The sequence below is a fragment of the Myotis yumanensis genome, unplaced genomic scaffold, assembly GCF_028538775.1.
Source record: "Myotis yumanensis isolate MYYU_CA2020_CCGP unplaced genomic scaffold, mMyoYum1.0.hap1 SCAF_24, whole genome shotgun sequence".
Taxonomy (NCBI): Eukaryota; Metazoa; Chordata; class Mammalia; order Chiroptera; family Vespertilionidae; genus Myotis; species Myotis yumanensis.
In genome coordinates, this window is record NW_027223775.1 from 11,088,631 (window position 1) to 11,110,492 (window position 21,862).

General features: G+C 52.1%; 1 protein-coding gene across 1 annotated transcript; it reads right to left on the minus strand.

Annotated features, from left to right (window-relative positions):
* Positions 1-1,147: 1,147 nt before the first annotated feature.
* LOC139000572 (granulocyte-macrophage colony-stimulating factor receptor subunit alpha-like) lies at positions 1,148-21,656 on the minus strand. Its single transcript, XM_070402712.1, has 12 exons — positions 21,636-21,656; positions 19,690-19,781; positions 18,743-18,891; positions 16,228-16,354; positions 15,655-15,784; positions 12,692-12,876; positions 10,816-10,949; positions 9,984-10,007; positions 8,598-8,733; positions 4,473-4,575; positions 3,164-3,245; positions 1,148-1,832 (listed from the first exon to the last, which is right to left on the minus strand). Exons 2-12 carry the CDS (start codon positions 19,760-19,762, stop codon positions 1,659-1,661), a joined length of 1,317 nt encoding a protein of 438 aa, XP_070258813.1. The 5' UTR covers positions 19,763-19,781; positions 21,636-21,656; the 3' UTR covers positions 1,148-1,658.
* Between the last annotated feature and the right edge of the window lie 206 nt (positions 21,657-21,862).

The window sequence follows — 21,862 nt, forward strand, 5'->3', positions numbered from 1 at the left end:
ATATAGTCATATAGACATATAGACATATAGACATATAGATATATAGATATATAGATATACAGATATATATATTGATTTCAGAGAGGAAGGGAGAGGAAGAGAGAGAAACATCCATGATGAGAGAGAATCATGGACCGGCTGCCTCCTACATGCCCCCTACTGGGGATCCAGCCCGCAACCCGGGCATGTGCCCTTGACCGGGAATCGAACCCGGGACCCTTCAGTCCGCAGGCTGATGCTCTATACACTGAGCCACACCGGTCAGGGCTGGGTGAGTTTATTTCCACGGCAACAAAGGGCTTTTGTAAAAACGTCACGAATACACACACGTGAGGAGAACATAAAGTTTCCTGAAGTTTGACGACGACCACCCTTGGGCTTCTGCTGTCGAATTCTCATGGGTACGAGCATATAAACACGTGTGCGCACGTATTCGAATGCATGCTTGCACACACAATGCACACGCACACGTGTCCACAATGCCCGCATAATCACGCATACCCCTGCGCGCACACACGATATGCACATGCGTGCTCACACAGAACACATGCTCATAACACACAACACCCACACAAACGTTTCTGCACACACAGCGCATGCGAACCTGTGCACACAACACACACGTACAGCACATGACCAAGCACGTGTGCACACGTATGCACATGCTCTCACATGACACACGCTCATAGCACGTGACACACATGATCTTGCAGGTCTGCATGCACATGCAACACACGTGCACCTACACAATGTTTCTGCACACACCACACATGATCATGTGTGCACAACACACGTGACCACACATAACCCTGCACACGTGCACACGTGCATGTGACTATAGCATGCACACCCGCAATGCTTTGCACACGCATGCATGCACGCCTGCACACCCACACAAATGTTTCTGCACACACAGCACATGCGAACCTGTGCACACCACACCCACGTACAGCACATGACCCTGCACGTGTGCACATCTGCATACATGTGTACAGACATGCACACGCTCTCACACAACACATGCTCCTAGCAAGAACAGACACAATTTCGCCTGCGAGTGTGCACGTACATTCTTGCACCTGCACAATGTTTCTGCACACAGCACACATGACCCTGCACTTGTGCACATGTGCGTGTGCATATAGCATGCTCACCTGCAATGCTTTGCACACTTGTGCATGCATGCCTGCCCATGCTTTGCACACGCGTGCATGCACGTCTGCACACCCACACAAATGTTTCTGCACACACAGCACATGCGAACCTGTGCACACCACACCCATGTACAGCACATGACCCTGCACGTGTGCACATGTGTATACATGCGTGAACACACACGCACACGCTCTCACACAACACGTGCTCCTAGCACAGAACACACACAATTTCGCCTGCGTGCATGCACGTACATTCTTGCACCTGCACAATGTTTCTGCACACAGCACACACGACCACACAGAACCCTGCACGTGTGCACATGTGCCTGTGCATATAGCATCCATGCCTGCACATGCTTTCCACACATGTGCACACACCTGCAATGCTTTGCACACATGTGCACACACCTGCACACACACACACACACACACACACAAGCAGGTTGAACAGGCCGCGGGCCCAGCAGGGATGGGGTGGCCTCTCTCGTCCCGCCTGGAACCTCACACGTTGAAGGGACGACGCTCAGGATGGACGCCCTCAGCGCTGAGGTGCTGGGGCGACGCCGGGCACACGGGGTCCCCCTGTCCGCTCTCCAATGGCTGCACCTCCTCCACCGACAGGATGTCCTCGGCTTCCTGCAGGCTCGGCCACCGGCTGTCCGGGTCCCAGGCGACCTGAGAGAGAGGACGGAGCCCGCCCAGTCCCGGCCACGGTTCTCCCGGTGGGAAAAGAGCAGGAGCCCGGCCGGTGTGGCTCAGTGGTTAGAGCGTCGGCCTGTGGACCGAAGGGGCCCGGGTTCCATTCCCGGTCAAGGGCACAGGCCCGGGTTGCAGGCTCCATCCCCAGTGGGGGGCGTGCAGGAGGCAGCTGATCGATGTTTCTCTCTCATCATGGATGTTTCTCTCCCTCTCCCTTCCTCTCTGACATCAATAAAAATAGATATTAAACAAAAATAAATTAAAAACCTCAATGGGGAAAAAAATACCCTTAGGTGAGGATTAACCGAGAAACAAGAAAGAAAGAAAGCAGCAGTAAGAACAGCAGAAATGCCAGCACCCTTCACGGTAGCCCCAGTGTCCACGGGTGGGTGAATGGACACAGTGGAATAGTACGCAGCCATGAAAAAGGAGGCTGGCCCTGACCCAGCCTCCAATGTGGATGCGCCTAGAATATTTTATATTTTTTATTGATTTCAGAGAGGAAGAGAGAGAGAGAAACATCCATGATGAGAGAGAACCATGGACCGGCCGCCTCCTGCACGCCCCCTACTGGGGATCGAGCCTGCAACCCGGACCTGTGCCCTTGACCGGGAATCGAACCCGGGACCCTTCAGTCCACAGGTTGATGCTCTATCCACTGAGCCACACCGGCTAGGGCTTATTTTATTTTTTTTAAAAAACAGTTTTTAATTTTCCTTGTGATTTCTATTTTCATCCATTTTTTAAAAAAAATGATTTCAGAGAGGAAGGGAGAGGGAGAGAGAGGTACATCCACGATGAGAGAGAATCATGCATCGGCTGCCTCCTGCACGCCCCCTACTTGGAATTGAACCCGCAACCTGGGCATGTAACCCCGAACTGGATTCGAACCCAGGACCCTTCAGTCCGCAGGCCAATGCTCTATCCACTGAGCAAAATTGGCTAGGGCTTTTATTTATTTCAAAAAAACCCACACATGTTTATTGATTTCAGAGAGGAACCGGAGAGAGACAGCGAGAGTTGGAAACATCCACGATGAGAGAGAACCATGGACCGGCTGCCTCCTGCACGCCCCCTACTGGGGATCGAGCCCACAACCCGGGCCTGTGCCCTTGACCGGGAATTGAACCCAGGACCTCAGGTTCATAGGTTGACGCTCTACCCATTGAGCCACACCAGCTGGGCTGATTCCATTTCTATGGAACATTCCAGAATGTGCAAATCTGTGGGCACCATGTCCCCAACCTCCAGGGCCACCATGCCCCATGCTTGTCCCCCCAGGTACGGCCGCCCACGCACGCTCTTACCTCCGGGAAGGCCACACCGGTGCCTGCCACCTCCGTTTTCGCCTGGGGCACCGGAGGGAATAGCTTGCGTCTCAGGGAGAACCTCGGGGTGAGAGGGGGAGGGAGGGAAGAGAAATCGTGAGGGACCCGCCGGCTCTGAGTCTGACCCCAGGGTCACCAGGCTCCTCCACGATCAACCCAGCTGCCAAGTTCCGGGCACGTGGCTTGGACGCCATCCACCCAGGAATCCCGCTTCCTGCCGAATGGGTACAGGGTTGTGGGACACGGATGTCGGGGAGCTGGCCCCCCACAGCCTAACGCAGTGACGGCGAACCTTTTGAGCTCGGCGTGTCAGCGTTTCGAAAAACCCTAACTTAACTCTGGTGCCGTGTCACCTATAGAAATTTTTTTGATATTTGCAACCGCCGTCAAACAAAGACTTATAGTTTTGATGTTTATTTTATATATTTCAATGCCATTGAACAAAGAAAAATCAACCAAAAAAATGAGTCCGCCTGTCACCTCTGACGCGGGTGTCATAGGTTCGCCATCAGTGCCCCAAGGGCAACTATGGATAGAGACTTGCTTTGCTGTTGTCTCTTTGCCAAAAACAGATCTCTGGGGACAGAATGTGGCTTCAGGTCCCGGGCCAGCGTGACTTGGGCCTGTTTCAACAGCCGGAGGGTTGAGGTGTCAGCTGTGCCGGGGGGTTCGACTGGGGCGGCAGCTCTGGCTCCATTTTCAAAAAATATATATTTAAAAAAAATTGATTTCAGAGAAAAAGGGAGAGGGAGAGAGTTGGAAACATCCATGATGAGAGAGAATCATGGATCGGCCGCCTCCTGCACGCCCCCTACTGGTTGGGGATGGAGCCCGCAACCCGGGCCTGTGCCCTTGACCGGGAATCGAACCCGTGACTGCCTGGGTCATAGGTCGATGCTCAACCACTGAGCCACACCGGCCGGGCACGACCTTCAATTTTATTTATTTATATATTTTTTGTGAATCCTCACCGGGGCATATTTTCCCATTGATTTTTAGAGAGAGGGAAAGAGAGAGAGAGAAATATTGATGTGAGAGAAACACATTGATCGGCTGCTTCCTGGACGTGCCCCAACCAGGGCCCGGCTTGGGCCAGGGAGGAGCCTGCAACCCCTGGTACCTGCCCTTGACCGGGAATCGAACCCGGGACCCTTCAGTCCGCAGGCCGACGCTCTATCCACTGAGCCACACCGGCCAGGGCCCAGAGCGTAACGTTTTTGAGTTTTTTGTGTGTGTGTTTTGTCGGTGAGCGGGGGTGGGGAGCGGGGCGTGGGGAGGGGGGAGTTACCTCGTGCAGAGAAACATGAAGACGGTGATGACCAACGCGGCCACCCCCACCACCATCCCCAAAAGGGCACCAGGGAATCCGCTGACATCCTGGTCTGGGAGGCCTGCGGGGGCGGGGGGAGGAGGAGGAGAGGGGGGTCAGAAGGGACCCCGGTCTGTTTTACACACATCCCTTCTCCCCCATCGCATTAGCAGACAAATAGGAGGTGAGAGCGTGTGGTCAGAGGAAGAAGGGCGGAGGGGACCCCAGGGAGCCCAGGAACATGGACAGTGGAGAATATATCCTTCTTGGGGCCCTGTATTCACCCCTCCTCACTGTCACCCCACACACACCCCTCGTTGTCTCCATGCCCAGCTCACAAGACTAAACCCGCCCAGCAACAGCTCTTTCTTTCTCATAGGCAAAAGAAAAAAAAAAATGAATGAATGTCTGAGTGTGAAATGGGCAGGGACACGGCCAAAGGAGTGAGTGTGTGAGTGTGAAATGGGCAGGGACAAGGCCAAAGGAGTCAGTGTGTGAGTGTGAAATGGGCAGGGACAAGGCCAAAGGAGTGAGTGTGTGAGTGTGAAATGGGCAGGGACACGGCCAAAGGAGTGAGTGTGTGAGTGTGAAATGGGCAGGGACACGGCCAAAGGAGTGAGTGTGTGAGTGTGAAATGGGCAGGGACAAGGCCAAAGGAGTGAGTGTGTGAGTGTGAAATGGGCAGGGACACGGCCAAAGGAGTGAGTGTGTGAGTGTGAAATGTGAGGGGACAAGGCCAAAGGAGTGAGTGTGTGAGTGTGAAATGGGCAGGGACACGGCCAAAGGAGTGAGTGTGTGAGTGTGAAATGGGCAGGGACACGGCCAAAGGAGTCAGTGTGTGAGTGTGAAATGGGCAGGGACACGGCCAAAGGAGTGAGTGTGTGAGTGTGAAATGGGCAGGGACACGGCCAAAGGAGTGAGTGTGTGAGTGTGAAATGGGCAGGGACAAGGCCAAAGGAGTCAGTGTGTGAGTGTGAAATGGGCAGGGACAAGGCCAAAGGAGTGAGTGTGTGAGTGTGAAATGGGCAGGGACACGGCCAAAGGAGTGAGTGTGTGAGTGTGAAATGGGCAGGGACACGGCCAAAGGAGTGAGTGTGTGAGTGTGAAATGGGCAGGGACAAGGCCAAAGGAGTGAGTGTGTGAGTGTGAAATGGGCAGGGACACGGCCAAAGGAGTGAGTGTGTGAGTGTGAAATGTGAGGGGACAAGGCCAAAGGAGTGAGTGTGTGAGTGTGAAATGGGCAGGGACACGGCCAAAGGAGTGAGTGTGTGAGTGTGAAATGGGCAGGGACACGGCCAAAGGAGTCAGTGTGTGAGTGTGAAATGGGCAGGGACACGGCCAAAGGAGTGAGTGTGTGAGTGTGAAATGGGCAGGGACACGGCCAAAGGAGTCAGTGTGTGAGTGTGAAATGTGAGGGGACACGGCCAAAGGAGTGAGTGTGTGAGTGTGAAATGGGCAGGGACAAGGCCAAAGGAGTGAGTGTGTGAGTGTGAAATGGGCAGGGACACGGCCAAAGGAGTGAGTGTGTGAGTGTGAAATGGGCAGGGACAAGGCCAAAGGAGTGAGTGTGTGAGTGTGAAATGGGCAGGGACACGGCCAAAGGAGTGAGTGTGTGAGTGTGAAATGGTCAGGGACAAGGCCAAAGGAGTGAGTGTGTGAGTGTGAAATGGGCAGGGACACGGCCAAAGGAGTCAGTGTGTGAGTGTGAAATGGGCAGGGACAAGGCCAAAGGAGTGAGTGTGTGAGTGTGAAATGGGCAGGGACAAGGCCAAAGGAGTGAGTGTGTGAGTGTGAAATGGTCAGGGACAAGGCCAAAGGAGTGAGTGTGTGAGTGTGAAATGGGCAGGGACACAGCCAAAGGAGTGAGTGTGTGAGTGTGAAATGGGCAGGGACACGGCCAAAGGAGTGAGTGTGTGAGTGTGAAATGGGCAGGGACACGGCCAAAGGAGTGAGTGTGTGAGTGTGAAATGTACAGGGACAAGGCCCATGGAGTGAGTGTGTGAGTGTGAAATGTGAGGGGACACGGCCAAAGGAGTGAGTGTGTGAGTGTGAAATGGGCAGGGACACGGCCAAAGGAGTGAGTGTGTGAGTGTGAAATGGGCAGGGACACGGCCAAAGGAGTGAGTGTGTGAGTGTGAAATGGGCAGGGACAAGGCCAAAGGAGTGAGTGTGTGAGTGTGAAATGGGCAGGGACAAGGCCAAAGGAGTGAGTGTGTGAGTGTGAAATGTGAGGGGACACGGCCAAAGGAGTGAGTGTGTGAGTGTGAAATGGGCAGGGACAAGGCCAAAGGAGTGAGTGTGTGAGTGTGAAATGTACAGGGACAAGGCCCATGGAGTGAGTGTGTGAGTGTGAAATGTGCAGGGACACGGCCAAAGGAGTGAGTGTGTGAGTGTGAAACGGGCAGGGACAAGGCCAAAGGAGTGAGTGTGTGAGTGTGAAATGTGAGGGGACACGGCCAAAGGAGTGAGTGTGTGAGTGTGAAACGGGCAGGGACAAGGCCAAAGGAGTGAGTGTGTGAGTGTGAAATGGGCAGGGACACGGCCAAAGGAGTGAGTGTGTGAGTGTGAAATGGGCAGGGACACGGCCAAAGGAGTGAGTGTGTGAGTGTGAATTTCGAGGTCATGCCCTGTTTGCCCCCCAAATGGATCCCGAGGGATGGCTGGGCCCAGGCGAGCGGTGATCCCCACCCTGTGAGTTTTTGTTGTTGTTATTTTTAGTTTTTGTTGTTTTTTGTTGTTGTTTTTTTGTTGTTGTTTTTAGTTGTTGTTTTTAGTTGTTGTTTTTAGTTGTTTTTTGTTGTTATTTTTTGTTGTTGTTGTTTGTTCGTTTTTGCCAGTTCTATGGGACCAGCCTATTAGGAGGCTGTGCAAGGGATGCTGAAAACTGCATCGCCCTGTGCTTATGGGGCCGGCCCGTGGGACCACAGCGCCCCCTGCTTTCACAGAAGAGGAGTGCATGATGGGCACCCACAGCTGTGAGAGCAGGCAGGCTGACCTCTGGGGGTGACCTCCTAAGATTAGGGGGGGCTGGCAGCTGGGGCCTGTACAGACCCCCCCAGCGGGGTTGAGAATAAGGTGACAAAGGGGCTCATGGCCCCTGTTGTTGAGTCCAGGAGGGACCCTCTTATGGGGTGACCCCAGAAATATGGCTGTGGGTACAGGGGGTCAGTGTAGGATACAGACAGAGGGTAGGCTAACGCCGAGAGCTGGCAAGACTGACCTGGGTCCCCTATGCTGGGAGGGGTCCGTTATGGGCTCATGGACCCCCCCAAAAACATGATGTGTGAACATTCTTTTTTCTTTTTTTTGGTTATTCCTCACTCCAACATATTTTCACATTGATTTTTTTTAAAATATATTTTTTTATTGATCTCAGAGAGGAAGGGAGAGGGAGAGAGAGAGAGAAACATTCATGATGAGCAAGAATCACAGATTGGCTGCCTCCTGCACGCCCCCTCCTGGGGATCGAGCCTGCAAACCCAGGCGTGTGCCCTTGACTGGGAATCGGACCCGGGACCCTTCAGTCTGCAGGCTGGCGCTCTATCCACTGAGCCACACAGGCCAGGGCAAGATATTTCTTTCTCCCTCTCCCTTCCTCTCTGAAATCAATAAAAACCTATTTTTTTTTTTTGAGAAAGAGAAAGACACGGGGTGTCTGAAGACGGGATGGAGTGAAGGCTCAGAGACGAGGCCGTCCTGGGTCAGGGTGGGCCTCCCTCCTGGGACAGGGTCCTCGTCGGACACAGAAGAGGAGACACAGACACAGAGGAGCAGCCACGTGGAGACAGATGGAGGCAGAGGCGGGTGGGAGGGAGGCGGCCACCAGCCCCGGGGACACCCCGATCTCCAACATCTGGTCTCCAGGATGGAGACAGGGGAGGCGGCCACCAGCCCCGGGGACACCCCGATCTCCGACATCTGGTCTCCAGGATGGAGAGAGGGGAGGCAGGCGGCCACCAGCCCCGGGGACACCCCGATCTCTGACATCTGGTCTCCAGGATGGAGAGAGGGGAGGCAGGCAGCCACCAGCCCCGGGGACACCCCGATCTCTGACATCTGGTCTCCAGGATGGAGAGATGGGAGGCAGGCGGCCTCCAGACTCACCGAAACGCAAGATGGGGGTCCAGTCGCTCCACCGCTCACTGTGCATGAACCTCACTCTCACCCGGACGGTGTGCCCGGCTCCCACGGACGAGCTGGGCAGCAGGTACATGTTCTCCTCGCTGCCTCGTAGGAACACCTTTCGGAGAATCAAGGACCCGCCGTGAGCACCGTGGGGGACACAGCCCCGCCGAATGGGGGAGAGCGAGGACGCGGGAATCCACTCCCAGGTCCCAGGGGAGCAGGAGTTTGGGGGATATTGTTCCTCTCGCTACAGCTTGAACTAAACACGTTTAGGAGCCCGGCCGGTGTGGCTCAGTGGTTGAGCGTCGACCTAGGAACCAGGAGGTCAGTGTTCAATTCCCGGTCAAGGGCACATGCCCGGGTTGCGGGCTTCATCCCCAGTAGGGGGCGTGCACGAGGCAACTGATCCATGATTCTCTGTCATCATGGGTGTTTCTCTCTCCCTCTCTCTCCCTTCCTTCCTCTCTGAAATCAATAAAAATCTTATATAATAAAAGCCTAATATGCTAAGTGTCCATTCGTTCAGTCAGCTGTTCAACCAATCAAAGCGTAATATGCTAATGATATGTTAAGGGTGCTCAACCGATTGCTATGACGTGCACTGACCACCAGGGGGCAGACAGTCGGCCGCTCAACCGATTGCTATGACGTGCACTGACCACCAGGGGGCAGACAGTCGACTGGTCAACCAGTCGCTATGATGTGCACTGACCACCAGGGGGCAGACAGTCAAATGGTCAACCAGTCGCTATGACGTGCACTGACCACCAGGGGGCAGACAGTCGAATGGTCAACCAGTCTCTATGACGTGCACTGACCACCAGGGGGCAGACAGTCGAATGGTCAACCAGTCGCTATGACGTGCACTGACCACCAGGGGGCAGACAGTCGAATGGTCAACCAGTCTCTATGACGTGCACTGACCACCAGGGGGCAGACAGTCGAATGGTCAACCAGTCGCTATGACGTGCACTGACCACCAGGGGGCAGACAGTCGAATGGTCAACCAGTCGCTATGACGTGCACTGACCACCAGGGGGCAGACAGTTGAATGGTAGGTGAGCTTGCTGCTGGGGTCTGGCCGATCGGAACTGAGCGAGACGGGCCGGACACGCCCTGGAGCCCTCCCTCCCTCGGTCCCTCCCTGGCCGGCCAACCTCCCGCGTCCCTCCCCGGCCCCGATCGTGCACCAGTGGGGTCCCTCGGTCTGGCCTGCGCCCTCTCGCCATCCGGGACCCCTCGGGGGATGTCGGGGAGCCAGTTTCGGCCCCATCCCGCAGGCCAGGCCGAGGGACCCCCCCACTGGTGCACGAATTCATGCACCAGGCCTCTCGTATATTTTAAAAAAAGGAAAAAGATACTCACAGAGTCTTGCTTGGAGGAACTGCCCTGGAAAACCATAGCAAATGGGAAAGATGTTAAGGGGCTGAGTTTTCAATAATGGAATTAAATGCAAGAGTTCACCCAGAACCTTAGAATTAATATAAAGATTATTTTAAGCTGAAAATATTTGGGATTTAATAGATGAGGGGAAGAAGCCTTCTGGGCCCTGGCTGGTGTGGCTCAGTTGGTTGAGCATTAACCTATGAGCCAGGAGGTCCCGGGTTCGATTCCCGGTCAAGGGCACATGCCCGGATTGTGGGCTCCATCCCCAGTAGGGGGCGTGCAGGAGGCGGCTGGTCCATGATTCTCTCTCATCATTCACGTCTCTCTCTCTCCCTCTCCCTTCTTCTCTGAAATCAATACAAATATATATTTTTAAAAAATAAAAATAAAAGCTATTAGACCGGCCGGCGTGGCCCAGTGGTTGAGCGTCGACTCATGAACCAGGAGGTCCCGGGTTCGATTCCTGGTCAAGGGCATATGCCTGGGTTGTGGGCTCTATCCCCAGTAGAGGGCGTGCAGGAGGCAGCCGGTCCATAATTCTCTCTCTTCATTGACATCTCTCTCTCTCTCTCTTTCTCTCCCTCTCCCTTTCTCTCTGAAATCAATATATATATATATATATATATATATATATATATATATATTTAAAATGCTTGTGTAAAAGAAAAAAAAAATTAATGGATGGCGCTCTTATGGCCAAACAGCTTCGTGGATCACAGATTCTATTGGTGAGGATTTGACGATTCGCCTCCAAACGGGAGAGATGGAGGGGACCCTGTGGGTGACCTCGACCCATGACTTGTGCCCTCACCTCTCGCTGGACGTCCAGTTCGTAAAAGAACATGCGACTCGAGGCCTCAAACCGCAGCCTGGGGTTGTCCCACCGGATCACCTGATGGGATGCGTTCCCGCCGACCGAGAGGTTGGCCGGGGGGTCAAACTTTTCTAAGAAGAAAGAGAACAAAAAAAACCCAAAAATCAGAAAACAGAACACAACCCACTCAACGCGGTTCGAGGCCGACGAGGTGACTCCACGGGACGGAGAGAAACGGATTGTAAGAGTCACTTGTCCTGTTTTATTATTACTATTATTATTATTATTGTTATGATTACGAGAGGCCCAGTGCACGAAATTCGTGCACCAGGTACGTCCTTAGACCTGCCAGCGATCAGGGGCGATTGGGGCCCTTTGGCTGCTGGCGAGAACTTCCTTTCCGGCCGTCGGAAGGTGCCTCCCTTCGTTCCCCGCCGCCCCCTGGTGGTCAGCGCTCATCGTAGCAAGTAATTAAACTTCCGGTCAAACTCCCGAGGGGACAATTTGCATGATTAGGCTTTTATATACATAGATTTTTTTCTTTTTTTCGTTTCTCTTTTCTTTTTATTTATTTATTTTTCTTCATTTTTTCTATTCTTCTTTTTCCTTTTTTAATTTTTTTATATACATAAACTTTTAAGAAATATATTTTTATTGATGTCAGAGAGGAAGGGAGAGGGAGAGATAGAAACATCCATGATGAGAGAGAATCACGGATCGGCCGCCTCCTGCACGCCCCCCCACTGGGGATGGAGCCCACAACCCGGGCATGTGCCCTTGACCGGGAATCGAACCCGGGACCCTTCAGTCCGCAGGCCGACGCTCTATCCACTGAGCCACACCGGCTGGGGCTCATGTGTGACATCTTTCACGTGTGACGTCCACCTCGAGGCAGGGTCGTGACCTCCCTCACTCCCCTTCGGCACCTCTGTCTCCCTGACTCTGAGTCCGGGTCCCGGATGGTGGTCAGAGTGGCCCTGGGGGCACAGCGACTCGTCCCCTAATGCAGTCAATCCAGATGAACTCCTTGGGGGAGGGACCATGAGGGGGGATAGCGTCTCACCCAGCGGTTCTCAACCTGTGGGTCGTGACCCCTTTGGGAGTCTAACGGCCCTTTCACAGGGGTCGCCTGAGACCGTCCGGAAACACATCTATAATCACATATTGTTTTTGTGATTGATCCCTGTGCTTTCATGATGTTCTATGTGTCACCATGAAAATCCATCCTGCAGATCAGATGTTTCCATGACGATTCGTAACAGCAGCAACATGACAGCGATGAAGCAGCAACGGAAATAATGTTATGGTTGGGGGTCCCCACAGCATGAGGAGCTGTATTCAAGGGTCGCGGCCTTAGGAAGGTTGAGAACCACTGATATAGATAGATATATAGATATAGATATAGATATAGATATAGATATAGATATAGATGATGTGGACAGATAGATATAGATATAGAGATAGCTAGATATAGATAGATATATAGATATAGATTAGATATAGATAGATATAGATAGATACATAGATAGATATGGATATAGATATAGATGATATAGATATAGATAGATATAGATATAGATAGATATAGACAGATACAGAGATAGAGGTGATTAGATAATAGATAGATAGAGAGATATAGGTGATAGATGATAGATAGATAGATAGATAGATATATGTGATAGGTGATAGATAGATAGATAGAGGTGATAGATGATAGATAGATAGAGGTGATAGATGATAGATAGATAGATAGATAGATAGGTAGATAGATAGATAGATAGATGATAGATAAACGGATGGATGGATAGATAGATAGATAGGTGATAGAACCGTATTGAAAGCGCCAGAAGGTTGGGAACCACCGGACTCTCACCGATCTTGATGCCTTGGAACGGGGCGAAGTCCGTAAACTGCACGGCCGCCTCCGCGCTGGTCCCGTTCACCAGGAAGAAGTAGGTGTCCGTGAGCTGGGACCCCACGAGCTCATCGAATCGACAGCCCACGCGTGTCCCCGACGAGTCAGCCACGTAGCGGGGACACTCGACCTCGTCCTCCTGCCTGGAATTTCCAAAGGGGGCGGGGGCGTGGGGGTCAAGGGGTCAGTCAGGGAGTGGGTCCTCTTAGGGGTCCATCATGGGGACCCCAATCTCTCCTCCCCACTTCCCCTCCCCCCCACCGTCTCAACCCTGAAAATTCTCCAAAAATGGGCGAGAAGACCGGCCGGTGTGGCTCAGTGGTTGAGCATCTACCTGTGAACCAGGAGGTCTGGGTTCGAATCCCGGTCGGGGGCACATGCCCCTCATCGCCAGTAGGGGGCGAGCAGGAGGCCGCCGATCCGTGATTCTCTCTCATCATGGATGTTTCTGTCTCTCTCTCCCTTCCTCTCTGAAATCAATGGAAAAAATATATATATATTTATAAAAAAGGGACAACAAAAGGGACACGTTTTTTATCATGAATTAAGCATGACACCCCCGTGGAATGCGCGTCCCAGGGAATCACAAACGGATGGTAAAAACAGGGAGAAATCTCACCGCTTTAATTTTTTTAGGACAAATTCACTTTCATTTTTATTTATTTATTTATTCTAATACGCTTTAATTAGTGACGTAATCAGGTTTTTGTGCTTTCCCCCCCCCCCCCAAAGCACATGAACAAACAGTTGCGACCAGCAACATTGCAAACATTCCAATCACCTGCAAATTGTCATTTTGTTTTTTATTGTTTTTTAAAATATGTTTTGATTGATTTCAGACAGGAAGGGAGAGGGACAGAGAGAGAAACATTAATAATGAGAGAGAATCATGGACTGGCCGCCTCCTGCACGCCCCCTCCTACTGGGGATCGAGCCTGCAACCCGGGAATGTGCCCTTGACCAGGAATCGAACCCGGGACCCTTCAGTCCCCAGGCCGACGCTCTATCCACTGAGCCACACCAGCTAGGGCGCAAATTGTCATTTTAGATGCTTGTGTTAGTTTGGTACTAGACATAGTACCTTTTTGTTTTAATTATAAAGGCATTTATATATTAAAATGCTCAGGACATATTAACTTTTAGAGAGAGAGAGAGAGAGGAAGGGAGAGAGAGAAAAATCGATGTGTTGCTCTACTTATTTAGGCATTTTTCGTTGATTCTTTCTTAAAAATACACACACACACACACACACACACACACACACACTAGAGGCCTGGTGCACAACATTCATGGATGGGGTGAGGGTCCCTCAGCCCGGCCGGCATCCTCTCCAATCTGGGGCCCCTCAGGGGATGTGCGAATGCAAAAGTAGGGCCTAAGCCGGCAGTCGGACATCCCTCTCACAATCCAGGACCGCTGGCTCCTAACCACTCACCTGCCTGCCTGTCTGATCGCCCCTAACTGCCCTCCCCTGCCGGCCTGATCGCCCCTAAGTGCTCTCCCCTGCTGGCCTGATCACCCCTAACTGCCCTCCCCTGCCAGCCTGATCGCCCCTAACCGCCCTCCCCTGCTGGACTGATCGCCCCTAACTGCTCTCCCCTGCTGGCCTGATCGCCCCTAACTGCCCTCCCCTGCCAGCCTGATCGCCCCCTAACCGCCCTCCCCTGCCAGCCTGATCGCCCCTAACTGCCCTCCCCTGCTGGACTGATCGCCCCTAACTGCCCTCCCCTGCCAGCCTGATCGCCCCCTAACTGCCCTCCCCTGCCAGCCTGATCGCCCCCTAACCGCCCTCCCCTGCCAGCCTGATCGCCCCTAACTGCCCTCCCCTGCCAGCCTGATCGCCCCTAACTGCGCTCCCCTGCCGGCCTGATCGCCCCTAACCGCCCTCCCCTGCCAGCCTGATCACCCCTAACCGCCCTCCCCTGCCAGCCTGATCGCCCCCTAACTGCTCTCCCCTGCCGGCCTGATCGCCCCTAACTGCTCCACCCTGCCGGCCTGATCGCCCCTAACTGCCCTCCCCTGCCGGCTTGATCGCCCCTAACTGCTCCACCCTGCCGGCCTGATCGCCCCTAACTGCCCTCCCCTGCCGGCCTGATCGCCCCTAACTGCTCTCCCCTGCCGGCCTGATCGCCCCTAACTGCTCTCCCCTGCCGGCCTGATCGCCCCTAACTGCTCTCCCCTGCCGGCCTGATCGCCCCTAACTGCTCCACCCTGCCGGCCTGATCGCCCCTAACTGCCCTCCCCTGCCGGCTTGATCGCCCCTAACTGCTCCACCCTGCCGGCCTGATCGCCCCTAACTGCCCTCCCCTGCCGGCCTGATCGCCCCTAACTGCTCTCCCCTGCCGGCCTTATCGCCCCTAACTGCCCTCCCCTGCCGGCCTGATCGCCCCTGACTGCCCTCCCCTGCCGGCCTGATCGCCCCTAACTGCTCCACCCTGCCGGCCTGATCGCCCCTATCCGCTCTCCCCTGCTGGCCTGATCGCCCCTAAGTGCTCCACCCTGCTGGCCTAATCGCCCCTAACTGCCCTCCCCTGTCGGCCTGATCACCCCTAATTATCTCTGCATCAGCCCCCACCACCGTGGCTTTGTCCGGAAGGATGTCTAGAAGACGTACAGTCTAATTAGCATATTACCCTTTTATTAGTATAGATACAGATATTTTTTATTGCAGGGAGAGGAAGAGAGAGGGAGAGAGAGAGAGAAATACCCATGATGAGAGAGAATCATGGACCAGCTGCCTCCTCCACGCCCCCTGCTGGGGATCGAGTGCATAACACAGACATGTGCCCTTGACCGGGAATCGAACCCGGGACCTCCTGGTTCATTGCTTGATGCTCAACCACTGAGCCACACTGGCCAGGACCGCCTGTGACTTCAGGGACCCCGGTCGGTCTCCGATGCCTGGCAGGTCCCCGGCTCACCTGGAGGTCCAGCCGTACAGGTAATACTGGACGTCAGCGGGGGCAGCCGGGCCCGGGTTCCAGCTACAATTCATGCGGCGCAGGTTGTAAATGAGGCAGGACAAGTTCACAGCCCCGGATCCTTCCAGGCCTGGGTGGTGGAAAACGAGAAAAAAATCCTTAAAAAAGGAGTCACCTGTGAAACTTTCAACCCATAAAGAATTTTATAAAATATGTATATTTTCATTGGTTTCAGAGAGGAAGGGAGAGGGAGAGAGAAACATCCATGAGGAGAGAGAATCATGGACCGGCTGCCTCCTGCACGCCCCCTACTGGGGATCGAGCCCGCAACCCAGGCTTGTGCCCTAGACCGGGATTCGAACCCAGGACCCTTCAGTCCTCAGGCTGACGCTCTATCCACTGAGCCACACCGGCCAGGACTAAAAAAATTTTTTTAAATAATAAATCCTTACTGATTGACCAAATTGCCAGCATCTCCAGCCCCTGGACACAGAGCTCCTCTCTTGACCTTGAGGTCTATGCCGGTCTCCTGTAGGGACATTGGGGTCCCCCCCCCGGGGGAGGGGGCCTCACCTGGGTTACGAAACTCCAGGACGGACCTAAACGGGGTCCCGTCCGCCATCCCGTTGACGGTGAGCGTGGCCCCCCTGTGCAGCACGGCGTTCGGAAACCAGCAAAAGTAGGTGCCGTCTCCTCTGACCTAGGAAAGGCACCGTCAAGGTCAAATATATGACCTTTGCTTCGAACGACCTTGAACCTGGTTCTTTCTTATTCCTCTTAATAGATATATATTTTTTATTGATTTCAGAGAGGAAGAGAGAGAGAGAAACATCCATGATGAGAGAGAATCAGGGACCGGCTGCCTCCTGCACGCCCCCTACTGGGGATCGAGCCCGCAACCCGGGCACGTGCCCTTGACCGGGAATCGAACCCGGGACCCTTCAGTCCGCGGGCCGACGCTCTGTCCACTGAGCCACACCAGCCAGGGGAATGTGGTGGAATATTGGTGCCTGGGTTACAACCACCAAATGATCAGACCCCGAAGCCAAAATTCCTGGTTCTTCATCTAGGCCAGCGGTTCTCAACCTGTGGGTCGCGACCCCTTTGGGGGTGGAAGGACCCTTTCACAGGGGTCGCCTAAGACCGTCGGAAAACACATCTATAATCACATATTGTTTTTGTGATTGATCACGATGCTTTCATGATGTTCAATGTGTAACAATGAAATTGGGGGTCACCACAACATGAGGAGCTGTATGAAAGGGTCGCGGTGTTAGGAAGGTTGAGAACCACTGATATAGATAGATATATAGATATAGATATAGATATAGATATAGATATAGATATAGGTATAGATATAGGTATGGATATGGATATGGATATAGATATAGATATAGATATAGATATAGATATATATAGGTATAGGTATAGATATGGATATGGATATAGATATAGATATAGATATAGATATAGATATAGATTATATAGATATAGATATAGATATAGATATAGATACAGATGATATAGATATAGATATAGATGATATAGATATAGATGATATAGATATAGATGATATAGATATAGATATAGATATAGATATAGATGATATAGATATAGATATAGATATAGATGATATAGATATAGATATAGATGATATAGATATAGATATAGATATAGATGATATAGATATAGATATAGATATAGATGATATAGATATAGATATAGATATAGATATAGATATAGATATAGATGATATAGATATAGATGATATAGATATAGATATAGATATAGATGATATAGATATAGATATAGATATAGATATAGATGATATAGATATAGATATAGATGATATAGATATAGATATAGATATAGATATAGATATAGATATAGATGATATAGATATAGATGATATAGATATAGATATAGATATAGATGATATAGATATAGATATAGATATAGATATAGATATAGATATAGATGATATAGATATAGATGATATAGATATAGATATAGATATAGATGATATAGATATAGATATAGATATAGATATAGATATAGATATAGATGATATAGATATAGATATAGATATAGATATAGATATAGATGATATAGATATAGATATAGATATAGATATAGATATAGATATAGATGATATAGATATAGATATAGGTGTAGATATAAATAGTCCCTTCTCCACCATTTATTGTCTTTTCTTAAAATGTCACTTGTATACGCTCCCTCGTCTATAGCCCCTTCTCTTGTCTGTTGAAGTCTTCTCTGTAAAGCTTTGTGTAATGTCAAAATTAAACCTAATTTAACACCACAGCAGACTTTTTCTCCCGTTAACCTCTCTTTTGTCAGTTTAATTTGCACGCCCCCGTCACGGAACCTAAGGGGATGGAGGACATGTTTTTTTTTTCTTTTCTTTTCTTTTTCTTAATATATTTTTTTATTATTGATTTCAGAGAGGAAGGGAGAGGAGAGAGACAGATGGAAACATCAAGGATGAGAGAGAATCACCGATTGGCTGCCTCCTACACACCCCTCCCGCCCCTCCACCTCCCACCCCCAGGATCCAGCTCACAACCCAGGTATGTGCCCTGACCAGGAATCGAACAGTGACCTCCTAGTAACCGTGGTTGGCAAACTGCGGCTCGCGAGCCACATGCGGCTCTTTGGCCCCTTGAGTGTGGCTCTTCCTAAGCCTTAGGAGGACCCTCATTCAGATAATCACAATGAACCTGCCTATATAGTTTAAGTTTAAAAAATTTGGCTCTCAAAAGAGATTTCAATCGTCGAACCATTGATATTTGGCTCTGCTGACTAATGAGTTTGCCAACCTCTGTACCTAGTTCATACATCGATGCTCAACCCCTGAGCTACAATAACCGAGGTGTTCACTTTTCTTCTTTTATTTCTTTTCTTTTTTCTTTTCTTTTCTTTCCTTCTTTTATTTCTTTTCTTTTCTTTTCTTTTTTCTTTTCTTTTCAGCGAGAGCAGTAAGATTGGGGATCTAAAGAGGCGATTCACAAGGGAATTCAGGATTTACACGGAGCAGAGCCCTCGGGCTCGAACCCAGAACCCTCACCTGTGGGCGTTGCCTGGTGGAGGAGCCGGGCGGGGTGTCGACCTTGCATTCCTGCTCGGTCACGTTTGCCCAGTATTTCCAGGTCAGTGTCTTCCTCCTGGGGTCCAGCTTCATGTGTATCACGGGGGACACGTCCGCCTCTGTTGTCACTGAGACAAAACAAACAACAAACAGACAAAAACACAGCGAGAGTCTGGAAACTCTCTCTCTGGGTCGACGTTGTCATTCCTGTCGAGGGGAGGGATTTTGAAAGCATGAGGGGGGGGCACTGTCCACCAGGGGGCAGACGGTCGGCCAGTCGACCAATCGCTATGACGTGCACTGACCACCAGGGGGCAGACAGTCAACCAGTCGACCACGTGCTATGACACACACTGAGCACCAGGGGGCAGACTGTTGACCAGTTGCTATGATGCACACTGACCACCAGGGGGCAGACAGTTGACCAGTCGCTATGACGTGCACTGACCACCAGGGGGCAGACAGTCAACTGGTCGACCAGTTGCTATGATGTGCACTGACCACCAGGGGGCAGACAGTCGGCTGGTCAACCAGTCGCTATGACGTGCACTGACCACCAGGGGGCAGACAGTCGGCTGGTCAACCAGTCGCTATGATGTGCACTGACCACCAGGGGGCAGTCGACCGTTTGACCAGTTGCCATGACGTGCTCTGACCACCAGGGGGCAGACACTCGACAATGTTTCTGTTTGTGTCTGTGTTTTGTGTGTGTGTCTGTTTTGTTTTGTTTTCTGTCATGAGGCCAAATTCACAGAAGATAAAAATGAGCCATTTCAACGCGCCCGCTGTGGCTCAGCGGATGGGCATCGACCCAGGAACCAAGAGGTTGTCGGTACCTGCCCAGGTGTGGCCCATGCATCCCAGACCCTCACCGGCACCTGCTCAGGTGTGGCCCACCCCACCCCGGGGCCCTCGCCGGCACCTACCCAGGTGTGCGTCTTCACAGCATGCAAAGCCGACGAGCACCAGGACGCCGGCCAAGTCCAGCAGAAGCGCCATCCCAGACCCACCGCGGGACCTGCTCGCCAAAGAGGAGGCAACGCCAGGTCAGAGGTCACATGTCTCTCTCTCTCTCTGTTTCTCTTTTTTAAAAAATATATTTTTAATGATTTCAGAGAGGAAGGGAGAGGGAAAGAGAGAAACATCCATGAGGAGAGAGAATCATGGATCGGCTGCCTCCTGCACGCCCCCTACTGGGGATCGAGGTCGCAACCCGGGCATGTGCCCTTGACCGGGAATCGAACCTGGGACACTTCAGTCCGCAGGCCGACGCTCTGTCCACTGAGCCACACTGGCCACGGCGCTCTCTCTCTCTCTTTCTAATACATATTTTTATTGATTTTAGAGAGGAAGACTATATACATCTATATATCCTATATAATAAAAGTCTAATATGTTAAGTGTCCTGTCGACCGGCCAGCCATTCAACCAATCAAAGCGTAATATGCTAATGATATGCTAACGCCGCTCAACTGCTGGCTATGACGTGCACTGACCACCAGGGGGCAGACAGTCGACCAGTTGCTGTGATGTGCACTGACCACGAAGGGGCAGACGGCCGACTGGTCAACCAGTCGCTATGACGTGCACTGACCACCAGGGGGCAGACAGTCGACGGGTCGACCAGTCGCTATGACATGCACTGACCACCAGGGGGCAGACGGTCTACTGGTCGACCAGTCGCTATGATGTGCACTGACCACCAGGGGGCAGACGCTCTGACTAGTAGGTGAGCTTGCTGCTGGGGTCCGGCCGATCGGGACTGAGCGAGACGGGCCGGACACGCCCTGGAGCCCTCCCTCCCGCGGTCCCTCCCCGGCCGGCCAACCTCCCGCGTCCCTCCCCGGCCCCGATCGTGCACCCGTGGGGTCCCTCGGCCTGGCCTGCACCCTCTCGCCATCCGGGACCCCTCGGGGGATGTCGGGGAGCCGGTTTCACCCCGATCCTGCAGGCCAGGCCGAGAGACACCCCCACTGGTGCACAAATTCATGCACCGGTCCTTATATATATATATATAAATTCTAAACAAAAAAAGGCTTTGAGCTTCAAGTTGGAGAAGAACATTTATGGGCCGGGGAGGGGAGGAAATTTGTGGGTGACAGGCGTGTCTGGCTCCGTCGATAAGGCCTCCGGTGGGATAAGATCTCTCTCTGAGAGCAACTCGATTCCTAGTACAGAGAATTCGTTGCCAATGGAAATTTCCTGCCTCGGCCAGTGTGGCTCAGTGGCTAGAGCGTCAGCCTGCAGACGGAAGGGTCCCGGGTTCGATTCCCGTCAAGGGCATGTCCCTGGGTTGCGGGCTCCACCCCTCCCTGGCCCTGGCCGTGTCTCCTGTGGGAGGCCACCCATCCAGGGGTCTCTCTCACATCGATGTTTCTCTCTCTCTCTCTCTCTCTTTCTCTCTCTAAAAACCAATGGGAACATATTCTCGGGTGAGGATGAACAACATCAAAACACACCCATGCAAATTTCCTTTATGCAAATGTCCTTTATGCAAATGTCCAAATTTGCTTTGCAAAAGTGGGAATGTCTACATTTAAAAAAAATATATATATATATTTTTAAAAAATATATTTTATTGATTTTTTTACAGGGAGGAAGGGAGAGGGATAGAGAGCTAGAAACATCGATGAGAGAGAAACATCGATCGGCTGCCTCCTGCACGCCCCCTACTGGGGATGTGCCCGCAACCAAGATACCTGCCCTTGACCGGGATTCGAACCCGGGACCCTTCAGTCCGCAGGCCGGCGCTCTACCCACTGAGCCACACCGGCCGGGCTGCGTTTGCCTTATTATTTCAAACACCCTGTTCCCCCCTCCTCGAACCCCCAAACCCCCATCACCGCCCCAGAGATGAGAAACATCCACTTACAGGCCTGTCCCCGGACGTAGGTCTCTCGTTTCCAAGACGCTGGCTTCCTGGGCTGAAACAGGGCAATTTTGGGCAATTCTGCCCCCAAGCCCCCCTAAACCGAGGCCCCCAGGGGTCCCCCAGGCTGTTGTCCTGGAGGCCGCTGGGAGTATTGGGGCAGCAGCAAGAAGTTGCAAGAACCCCGTCTCTCTCTCTCTCTCTCTCTCTCTCTCTCTCTTTCTGATAAA